At 43.4% G+C, this 12,095-nt stretch overlaps 1 protein-coding gene across 1 annotated transcript; it reads right to left on the minus strand.

Moving 5' to 3' along the window:
• Window positions 1-5,396: 5,396 nt before the first annotated feature.
• LOC120044917 (progestin and adipoQ receptor family member 3-like) lies at window positions 5,397-10,144 on the minus strand. Its single transcript, XM_038989651.1, has 7 exons — window positions 9,958-10,144; window positions 9,378-9,609; window positions 8,993-9,155; window positions 8,589-8,744; window positions 8,135-8,332; window positions 7,918-8,008; window positions 5,397-7,221 (listed from the first exon to the last, which is right to left on the minus strand). Exons 2-7 carry the CDS (start codon window positions 9,566-9,568, stop codon window positions 7,076-7,078), a joined length of 945 nt encoding a protein of 314 aa, XP_038845579.1. The 5' UTR covers window positions 9,569-9,609; window positions 9,958-10,144; the 3' UTR covers window positions 5,397-7,075.
• Between the last annotated feature and the right edge of the window lie 1,951 nt (window positions 10,145-12,095).

Genomic DNA, 12,095 nt, shown 5'->3' on the forward strand with positions numbered 1-12,095 from the left:
TGCTGTGTCTCAGATTTTGTGGCCAATAGAAATTAATGGTAAATTATGTATTGTGTCCTTTTGGAGTAACTTTTATTGTATACTAAACAAATCTAAACGCAACATGCAACAATTTCAAATATTTTTCATATAAGGAAATCAGTCAATTGAAATAAATTCATTATGCCCTAATCTATGGATTTCACATGATCTGGGAATACAGATATGCATCTGTTGGTCACAGATACCTTTAAAAAAAGATAGGGGCATGGTTCAGCAAACCAGTCAGTATTTGGTGTGACCACCTTTTGTCTCATGCAGCGGAACACATCTCTAATCAAATCAAAGTTTATTTGTCACGTGCGCCGAATACAATAGGTAAGTAAAAAAAATAAAACAGTAAAAAGACAGGCTATATACAGTAGCGAGGCTATAAAAGTAGCGAGGCTACATACAGACACCGGTTTGTCAGGCTGATTAAGGTGGTATGTACATGTTGATATGGTTAAAGTGACTATGCATATATGATGAACAGAGAGTAGCAGTAGCATAAAAGAGGGGTTGGCAGGTGGTGGGTGGCGGGACACAATGCAGATAGCCCGGTTAGCCAATGTGCGGGAGCACTGGTTGGTCGGCCCAATTGAGGTAGCATGTACATGAATGTATAGTTAAAGTGACTATGCATAGAGTTGATCAGGCTGTTGATTGTGGCCCACACAGCCACTCTTCAATGGCTGTGCGAAGTTGCTGGATATTGCCAGGAACTGGAACACGCTGTTGTATACATCAATCCAGAGGATCCCAAACATGCTCAATGGGTGACATGTCTGGAGAGTATGCAGACCATGGAAGAACTGGAACATTTTCTGCTTCCAGGAATTGTGTACAGATCATTGCGACATGGGGCTGTGCATTATCATGCTGAAACACGGTGATGGCGGCGGACAACAATGGGCCTCAGGATCTCATCATGGTATCTCTGTATTCAAACTGCCATTGATAAAATGCAATTGTGTTCGTTGTCCGTAGCTTATGCCTTAATCCCACCGCCACTATGGGGCACTCTGTTTACAACATTGACATCAGCGAACCACTCGCCCACACGACACGATACACATGGTCTGTGTTTGTGAGGCCGGTTGGATGTACTGCCAAACTCTCTAAAACGACATTGGAAGCGGCTTATGGTAGAGAAATGAATTCAATTCTCTGGCAACAGCTCTGGTGGATATTACTGCATTCAGCATGCCAATTGCACGCTCCCTCAATCTTAAACAGCTGTGGCATGTAACGTTCGTCGTCGGAATGAGACCAAAGCGCAGCGTGGAAAGTGGTCATAATTTAATGTTCACAAAAACACTCAACCAAAATGACAAAAGGAGAAAACGAAAGCGCACAGTTCTGTCAGGGAAACAACCTAAACAGAAAACACCCCACAAAACCCAAATGGAAAATTACAATTTATATATGATCCCCAATCAGAGCTGCCTCTGATTGGGAACCACACACCGCAAAACAACAAAGAAATAGAAAACATAGATTTTCCCACCCGAGTCACACCCTGACCTAACCAAACGTAGAGAATAAATAAGGATCTCTAAGGTCAGGGCGTGACAGTACCGCCCCCCAAAGGTGCGGACTCCGGCCGCAAACCTGAATCTATAGGGGAGGGTCCGGGTGGGCATCTACTCTCAGTGGAAGCTCCGGTGCGGGACGCAGACCCCGCTCCGCTTTAGGCTCCCCCCACTTCGGTGGCGCCTTCGGTGCAGGGATTGTCGCCGGGACCTCCAGACCGTAGATCGTCGCTGCAAGCTCTTGACTGGGCACCCTCGTTGCGAGCCCCGGACTGGAGAACGTCGCTGGAGGCTCCGGACTGGAGAACCCTCGCTGATTGGAGGAGACGTATAGACAGCCTGGTGCGTGGGGCTGCCACAGGGCCCACCAGGCTGGGGAGACATACAGGAGGCCTGGTCCTTAGAGGCACAGGATGAACCGGGCTGTGGGGGAGTATTGGCGATCTGGTGCGTAGCCTTGGCACCACTCCTCCAGGCTGAATGCCCACTTTAGCCCGGCACCTCCCGAGCGCAGGCACAGGTCGAACCGGGCTGTGGGGGAGTACTGGAGATCTGGTGCTTAACACGGGCACCTCTCCTTGTTGCTGCATGCCCACTTTAGCCCGGCACGTGCGGGAAGCTGGAACAGGCCGCACTGGGTTCTCCTGGCGAACTGAGGATACCGTGCGAAGAGCTGGCGCAGGAAAAACCGGGCCGAGGAGGCGCACTGGAGACCAGGAGCGCTGAGCCGGCACCACCCTACCTGGCTGGATACCCCTCTTTACACGGCAGGTACGGAGAGCATGTAATGCACGCACCGGGCTGTGACTTCGCACTGAAGGCACGGTGCGTAAAACCGGAAAACATGGCACTGGAACCGTGACCAATTCTGCTCGCCAACCCGTGTCCCCCCCCCAAAATTGGGGGTTGCCTCTCGTGCTCCCGTCTCTGCCGTAACTCCTGATCTCTCTGCTCCTCTCTATCTGCCTCCGCCTGTTTCCATGGCAGGCTTTTGTCGCCTGCCATGATCTCCTCCCATGTCCACGATGTCCTAAACACCCTTCTCTCCCGTGCCCAGGATCTCTTCTCCTCCTGTCCACGCTGCTTGGTCCTTCTTTGGTGGGGTGTTCTGTAACGTTCGTTGTCGGAATGAGACCAAAGCGCAGCGTGGAAAGTGTTCATAATTTAATGTTCACAAAACCACTCAAACAAAAGGAGAACACGAAAGCGCACAGTTCTGTCAGGGAAACAACCTAAACAGAAAAACAACACCCCACAAAACCCAAACGGAAAATGACAACTTATATATGATCCCCAATCAGAGACAACGATAGACAGCTGCCTCTGATTGGGAACCACACACGGAAAAACAACAAAGAAATAGAAAACATAGATTTTCCCACCCGAATCACACCTTGACCTAACCAAACATAGAGAATAAATAAGGATCTCTAAGGTCAGGGCGTGACATGGCATTGTGTTGTGTGACAAAACTTCACAATTTTTGTGGCCTTTTATTGTCCCAGCACAAGGTGTACCTGTGTAATGATCATGCTGTTTAATCAGCTTCTTAATATGCCACACCTGTCAGGTGGATGGATTATCTTGGCAAGGACTAAATGCGCACGAAACAAATTTGGGCACAACATTTGGGAGAAATAAGCTTTTTGTGAGTATGGAACATTTCTGGGATCTTTTATTTCAGCTCATGAAACATGGGTCCAACACTTTACATGTTGTGTTTATATTTTGGTTAAGTAAATAAGAATAGAATATGTTTCTAAACACTTTTACATTCATTTAGATACTACCATGATTACGGATAGTCCTGAATGAATCGGGAATAATGAGTGAGAAAGTTAGACACACAAATATCATACCCCTGAGACATGCGAACCTGTCACGCCCTGACCATAGTTTGCTTTGTATGTTTCTATGTTTTGTTTGGTCAGGGTGTGATCTGTGTGGGCATTCTATGTTTTATGTCTAGTTTGTGTGTTTCTATGTGTTTGGCCTGATATGGTTCTCAATCAGAGGCAGGTGTTTCTCGTTGTCTCTGATTGGGAACCATATTTAGGTAGCCTGTTTTGTGTTGTGGGTGATTGTTCCTGTTTCTGTGTCTTTGTGTATGTTACTATACGGGACTGTTGCGTTTTCGTCCGTTTATTGTTTTGTAAGTTTATTCAGTGTTCTTCGTTAATTAAAAGTAACGATGTATTCATAAGACGCTGCGCATTGGTCCTCCGATCCTTCTTACTACTCCTCCTCAGATGAGGAGGACGACGAACGTGACAGAACCTCTCACCATTACAATAACAGGGGAAGTTAGCATCTTTTGGACGATATGATATTTGTGCGTCTAACTTTCTCTTTGTTCTGTCATGTTTTGCCAACTGACTCATGGAAAGAGATGATTTGAAAATGTGATCATATTACTCCAGTGCTAGCCTCTCTACACTGGCTTCCTGTTACGGCAAGGGCTGATTTCAAGGTTTTACTGCTAACCTACAAAGCATTACATGGGCTTGCTCCTACTTATCTTTCCGATTTGGTCCTGCCGTACATACCTACACATACGTTACGGTCACAAGATGCAGACCTCCTTACTGTCCCTAGAATTTTTAAGCAAACAGCTGGAGGCAGGGCTTTCTCCTATAGAGCTCCATTTTTATATCTGGACTATTTCTCCTGTCTTATCCAGTGTCCTGTGTGAATTTAGGTATGCTCTCTCTAATTCTCTCTCTTTCTCTTTCTTTCTTTCTTTCTTTCTTTCTTTCTTTCTTTCTCTCTCTCGGGACCTGAGTCCTAGGACCATGCCTCAAGACTACCTGGCCTGATGACTCCTTGCTGTCCTCAGTCCACCTGGTCGTGCTGCTGCTCCAGTTTCAACTGTTCTGCCTGCGGCTATGGAACCCTGACCTGTTCACCGGATGTGCTACCTGTCCCAGACCTGCTGTTTTCAACTCTCTAAAGACAGCAGGAGTGGTAGAGATACTCTGAATGATCGGCTATGAAAAGCCAACTGACATTTACTCCTGAGGTACTGACCTGTTGCCACCGTGATTATTATTATTTGACCCTGCTGGTCATCTATGAACATTTGAACATCTTGTCCATGTTCTGTTATAATCTCCACCCGGCACAGCCAGAAGAGGACTGGCCACCCCTCATAGCCTGGTTCCTCTCTAGGTTACTTCCTAGGTTCTGGCCTTTCTAGGGAGTTTTTCCTATCCACCGTGCTTCTACACCTGCATTGCTTGCTGTTTGGGGTTATAGGCTGGGTTTCTGTACAGCACTTTGTGACATCAGCTGATGCAAGAAGGGCTTTATAAATACATTTGATTTATGATCTCTGTCATGATCTCTGTCATCCAGGCTGCATCACATCCGGCCATGATTGGGAGTCCGATAGGGTGGCGCACAATTAGCCCAGCGTCATCCGGGGTAGGCCGTCATTGTAAATTAGAATTTGTTCTTAACTGACTCGCCTGGTTAAATAAATCAAATAAAAAAATGTAATTGTCAACTCAGGCAAGGCTGTAATCTGGAGATTTGTAATCTAGGTTGGGAGTATCTGACAACTCAAACTCTTACAAAATTCTAATTAGTGGCTGCAAGAAAAGAACAATGGCTGTAGATTATAATCCCTCAATTTACGCTGGGAGGTTATATTGTAGAATGGGTTTAGAGAAAATATAATCCTCATATGCCAAAATTAGCCTATGCTCTGGAAGACGTTTGATTGCATGGAGAAGACGAGGATATAGTCAACTTTGAGGATGAGGGCACTTTCTGAAAACTGTAGCTACAAGTAAATGTCATTGCAAATTATATAATATTGTCATTACATAAGTTCAACAATGATATTGCTTGAGGCATTCTTTATTTATTGATAGTAAGCAAAGAGAAACATGTCATATTACAGATAGATTCAAATAATGTGCCCCTTTAGTCAGTGCATTCAAAAGTAAAGGTCCATCAACCATGCCAAAATAAATTAAAAACAAATGTTGAACAACGTAACAAACAAGACAGACAGGTAAAATAATACAGTAATTACACAGTAAAATAATGAAAGTCATACTTAAAAACAAAAGTGAATTTACAAGGCAAACAAACAGTCTGCTGCGTTTCCAGTCATTACAGGCTGTGATATGTTCTGAGCATCCTTATCTGACTAGAGGCTAAGTATGTCAGCTGGAGACAATCTAAAAACCTGTGATCAAAATGTCATTGCAGTGCTGGATACATTTCCTTTAATTAAATGACCGGGAACTGGATTAAAATGGCAGGAGATGTACAGTATATGCATGGAGAGAGACCGGGTAGTAATTTGACGTAACCTGAATTCAAGTGTACTACACTATTGTGGAGTACAATCGATAATACTGGCCATTAGGGCTTTTGTTCTTATGCAGTTGTTCACACACCAGTGAGTGACAAAAGGGACACTAACAAATTAAGGCGAGGGGAATTTACTCCCAATCTATTTCATTGGGTTTATGTTTAGTTGGTTACATTTCTCTAAACAGTTCTTGAATCAGCCCTTAGATTCAAGTGGATTGTGAGAGGAAGGGGGTCAGTTGACCACTAATACTAAAAGTAACCCCACCATTAATGAAATACAGTAAGATAACTACTCAGCCCCACCATTAATGAAATACAGTAAGATAACTACTCAATCCCACCATTAATGAAATACAGTAAGATAACTACTCAATCCCACCATTAATGAAATACAGTAAGATAACTACTCAATCCCACCATTAATGAAATACAGTAAGATAACTACTCAATCCCACCATTAATGAAATACAGTAAGATAACTACTCAACCCCACCATAGAACCCAATGAAGTTTGTGCCAGAGGCAATAATACAACACACAAACAATTCAAGTATTGATTAATACAGATAAAACTACTCAAACAAAAATAACTTTTTTGTTTTTGTTCCATTTCCATAGGATAGCAGGCAGGTAGATTGCACATAACCCTTTGTAAGGTCCCATTTGCTCAAGGCAGCAGAGAAGTATTTCACAGCGTGTAACATTCAAACAGTAGCTTACATGCAAATTAATAGATACAAATCAGGTTAACAAAATCTTGAATATGAAAAGATAATTGGAGAATCACAGAAAATGTTCAGCTGTAGCGGTATATGTATTGTGTACAGTGTGTCTAGTGACTTACCCTGTCTGGTCCCAGATCTGTTTGTGCCATCTTGCTTCCCAGACCTGCGACCAGGCTATGATTGACCTGTCTTTCCATCTCTTATAACCTGGCATTACAGAAGTCTCAGCAGAAAGCAGACATGATTGCATAACACCAATAGAAACCTTAAAACCAGAGATGGTTTCAAGCTTTCTACAGACACCTGTAAGGTTTAACAGTACTATCATGGGTGTTCTTGGATATGGGTCTTGACTGGGCATCTGTAGAATAAGCTTATATAGGCGGTCTGTAGTCTGGTTTGATTGCATTGAGTGGCTACAGTACAGGCTGTGGTTGCTTGGTGGCTGGATGCTAGTCTGTGTGGCTCCAGCTAGCCACTATTGGTGTAGAGAGGAGGGCATGGCTGGTTGTGTCTGAAGTTCATTATATACACAGCAGTCTGGTGCCACCAGTAGAACATAAACACTACCAGGACATGCCACACCTGGTGGCTGGCTCCCAGATAGTTCAGCTGACCTGTGGAGGTCAAAGGGCATCACACGGTCATCAAAAGGTCACTTCAAATTTTAAGTGTTCAAAGATTGGAATAAGGAAATGGAAGACAGAGGCTATTTGGCCAATCAAAAGTTGGCAAAAAAAAGGTGACTGAAATATACAGTGTACAAAACATTAGGAACACCCTAATATTGCGTTTCACCCCCTTCTGCATTCAGAACAGCCTACATTTTTCGGGGAATGGATTCTACAAGGTGTCGAAAGCGTTTCACAGTGATGCTGGCCCATGTTGACTTCAATGTTTCCCGCAGTTGTGTCAAGTTGGCTGGATGTCCTTTGGGTGGTGGACAGTTCTTGATACACACGGGAAACTGTTGAGTGTGAAAACCCCAGCCGCTTTGCAGTTCTTGATACACTCAAACCGGTGCACCTGGCACCTACTACCATACCCCATTCAAGGGATCATAGCTTTCACCTGGTCACTCTGTCATGGAAAGAGCAGGTGTTCCTAATATCTTGTACACTCAGTGTACAGTAACAAATGGAAAGAGTATTATGTTATACATGTCTTATAAATGGGTCAAAAGCATGAAGTCATGAAGGCTCACCTGGGAAGGCAAGGTGCACAATTACTCATCTTAATCACACTAATGGTTATTTGCTATACAAGGTAATTTGTAATATTGTGGAATAGATGTGTCAAGCATGAAGGCTCACCTGGGAAGCAGCGTTCTGGGATTTTAGAGATGTAGAAGAGGAACGCAGCTCCAGCTATCAAATACATCACAATCACACGAGGGAGGAACAACTGCAATACAGTAAGAAATACTTCACTCCTGTGCAGAATATTTTCTGGCATTGTAATATTTGTATTTATAAATCTTTGTATGCATTTCATCTTTGTAATAATTGTATAACAATTCTGCAGTTTCACCTGGACGACAGCGGAGCTAAAGCCTCCATTGAGCCAGACCCAGTGGACAGCGGGGATGACCCCGTAGCCAGCCACAGAGCAGAAGATGGCGGTCCGCAGGTGTTGCCACTCCTTAGAGAGGTAGTGAGGGTGGATCTGAGCCGAGAATATGGCCAATATCAACGCTAGAACAATCACCAAGTACACCTGTCTCCAGAACTGGGGTGGAGGGGGGAGTTGGAAAACAAGAATAAAGGGCAGGAGAAGAGATTACATTTCAGAGCTAGTTTATGTAGGTATATCTTCACAGTGAGTTTAACATGTTATCTTTATCAGCCTTGTTAAACCAGACAGATCAGTCTGGTTTCACAAGACTATATTTATATATTTTATGGGTGAAATATTTTTTTATATATACCACTATGGGTGAAATAAAAGCAATGGGCTGAAATGTCTATTATATTGTCCAACATACAATGTTGCAGTAGAAGGCATAGAAGACCCCTGGAATGTAACAGCCCAGGATTCCCACAGAGATTCCAGCATAGTCCAGCGCCAACCAGCGGTGACACGTCTTCTCTGAGCGGTGGCAGGAAAAGAGGTGATACCCCACTGAACACAGCATACACACCTAGAAAAACAACAGGTAACAATCCTACAACAGTACTAAATGCAGAGCTGCAGAATATAACATTACAGGTGTGTAGGCACAAAAGCAAAGTAGCTAAAGATTTTCATGGACATAAGACAGATCGCTGTGACCTCTGTCACATGCACCCATACACCCATACACCCACACACACACACACACACACACACACACACACACACACACACACACACACACACACACACACACACACACACACACACACACACCTGAAAGCAGAAAAGTCCTATGCAGTAGATGACATAGTCTTCTCTGTTGGCACCTGAAGCCGGCAGGACTGTAGACATGTCATTCACCCCCAGTAGGAAGAACAGGAGGAAGCCCAACAGATGAGTCCATATGTTGACTGTTTCATTGGACAGCACAAAGATGCTAGAGGGGTGGAAAACAATACACAACACACTCAACAACTAGCCTGGTTCCAGATCTGTTTGTGCTGTTTTGCCAACTGCTATGGTCATTTTGTTTGGTGTGACGAGGACCATATGAGTTGGCAAGACAGTACAGATCCGGGACCAGGCTACACAACAACTATCTATATATTACTAAAACTGAAGCTACAACAACTAGGCTTATTCTCTTGATTTCACATACCTTTTTAAACATAGTTTTGATGTCAAGTGTGCTCTGTATCCATCTGTAATGTAAGGGTTTTCTTTCAAGAACAACGGGATCTGTTCAAATGTGTACAGGCGTATTCCCCGAGGCACCAGAACTGGCCAGTACTGGTAACTCCCCAGCTCAATGTAGTGACTACTCTTGTGTAACTTGAGTTTTTGAGGCATTTTGGACCATCAGATTTCAGAGTTCTGGCACCGTTTTAAGGCTGGAAAGATGAAAGGGGCACACAACAGGGTAATGTTATAGCATGGCACTACGGTTTCATTGCAATCTAACATTGACATAGATGGAGCGCTTTTGTAGTTCAACAACAAGGTACTATTCTGCTGATAGCAGACTTAAGAGAGGATCTGAAGATATGACTAATAAAATCAGAGAGTCAACATGCTTTTGGCAATAGCTAAGTTAGTTTCTAGGAATAAATCAGAGCTAAGCGATTGATCGAAATATATGCATTCCTCTCATAACATGAAGTTCAACTGAAAATTTACCCGGGCATGCTAGCTAGCGAACTAGCTATAGCTTTCATGCTGGCACGCAGAGATAAAATTACCTTTTGTTGCATGCTATCGATGTCTACGTGGTGTCATTTAGCTACAGTACACTTTACTTTGTGATCTAGCAAGCTTTTAATTCATAGACTATAGCTAAATCAATGACACACTACACTATGCTAAGCAGCTGGCTAGCCCAGCAGCTCATGCTAGCTAGTCCATAAACGAAACCAAAAATCGGCGTTCTGAAGTTACACAATAGCCCTGCGACAGACGTGCCCATGGACCCCCCTCTGTACTTTATAAACTGCTTGAATAAAATACGATTTCATGAACCGCAGTTGAAGAAGTATGTGCCCAGAAATGAAATATATTTTTATTGCCCATCTGGATATGATCATCTGGACATGATGGAAATGACCTACAGTACCAGTCAAAAGTTTGGACACACCTACTCATTCAAGGATTTTTCTTTATTTTACTATTTTCTACATCGTAGAATAATAGTTAATAAATCAAAACTATGAAATAACACATATGGAATCAGGTAGTAACCAAAAAAGTGTTAAACATTTGAGATTCTTCAAAGTTGCCACCCTTTGCCTTGGACTAGTAACCAAAAGGTTGCAAGGTCGAATCCCTGAGCTGACCAGGTAAAAAAAAATCTGTCCTCCTACCCCTGAACAAGGCAGTTAACCCACTGTTCCTAGGTGTCATTAAAAATAAGAATTTGTTCTTAACTGACTTGCCTAGGTAAATAATGACAGCTTTGCACACTTGGCATTCTCTCAACCAGCTTCATGAGGTAGTAACAAGTGTGCCTTGTTAAAAGTTAATTTGTGGAATTTCTTTCCTTCTTAATGTGTTAGAGACAATCAGTTGTGTTGTGACAAGGTAGGGTTGCCATACATAAGATGGCCCTATTTGGTAAAAGAGCAAGTCCATATTATGGCAAGAACAGCTCAAATAAGCAAAGAGAAATAACAGTCCATCATTACTTTAAGACATGAAGGTCAGTCAATACGGAAAATGAAAAGAACTTTGAAAGTTTCTTCAAGTGCAGTCGCAAAAACCATCAAGCACAATGATGAAACTGGCTCTCATGAGGACCTCCACAGGAAAGGAAGACCCAGAGTTACCTCTGCTGCAGAGGATAAGTTCATTAGAGTTACCAGCCTCAGAAATCGTCAATTAACTGCACCTCAGATTGCTGCCCTAGTAAATGTTTCAGAGTTCAAGTAACAGACACATCAAAACAAATCAAATCAAATTGTATTTGTCACATGCGCCGAATACAACAGGTGTAGACCTTAGAGTGAAATGCTTACTTACAAGCCCTTAACCAACAATGCAGTTTGAAGAAAAATACCTGTTAAGTAAAAAAATAAGAAATAAAAGTAACAAATAATTAATGAGCAGCAGTAAAATAACAGTAGTGAGGGTATATACAGGGGGTACCAGTACAGAGTCAATGTGCGGGGGCACTGGTTAGTCGAGATAATTGAGGTAATATGTACATGTAGGTAGAGTTAAAGTGACTATGCATAGATAATAAACAGAATAGCAGCAGCGTAAAATAGTAGGAGAGGGAGGGGGGGGGGGGGGGGGGGGCCAATGCAAATAGTCTGGGTAGCCATTTGATTAGATGTTCAGGAGTCTTATGGCTTGGGGGTAGAATCTGTTGAGAAGCCTTTTGGACCTAGACTTGGCGCTCCGGGACCGCTTGCCATGCGGTAGCAGAGAGAACAGTTTATGACTAGGGTGGCTGGAGTCTGACAATTTTTAGGGCCTTCCTCTGAGCATCAACTGTTCAGAGGAGACTGCGTGAATCAGGCCTTCATGGTCGATTTGCTTCAAAGAAACCACTACTAAAGGACACCAATAATAAGAAGTGACTTGCTTGGGCCAAGAAACACGAGCAATGGACATTAGACCGGTGGACATCTGTCCTTTGGTCTGATGAGTCCAAATTGGAGATTTTTGGTTCCAACCGCTGTGTCTTTGTGAGATGCAGAGTAGGTGAACGGATGATCTCTGCATGTGTGGTTCCCACCGTGAAGCATGGAGGAGGAGTTGTGCTGGTGTGGGGGTGCTTTGCTGGTGCCACTGTCAGTGATTTATTTAGAATTCAAGGCACACTTAACCAGCATGGCTCCCACAGCATTCTGCAGCGATACGCCATCCCTTCTGGTTTGCA

This window comes from Salvelinus namaycush, chromosome 3 (assembly GCF_016432855.1).
Source record: "Salvelinus namaycush isolate Seneca chromosome 3, SaNama_1.0, whole genome shotgun sequence".
In the NCBI taxonomy this organism is placed as follows: domain Eukaryota; kingdom Metazoa; phylum Chordata; class Actinopteri; order Salmoniformes; family Salmonidae; genus Salvelinus; species Salvelinus namaycush.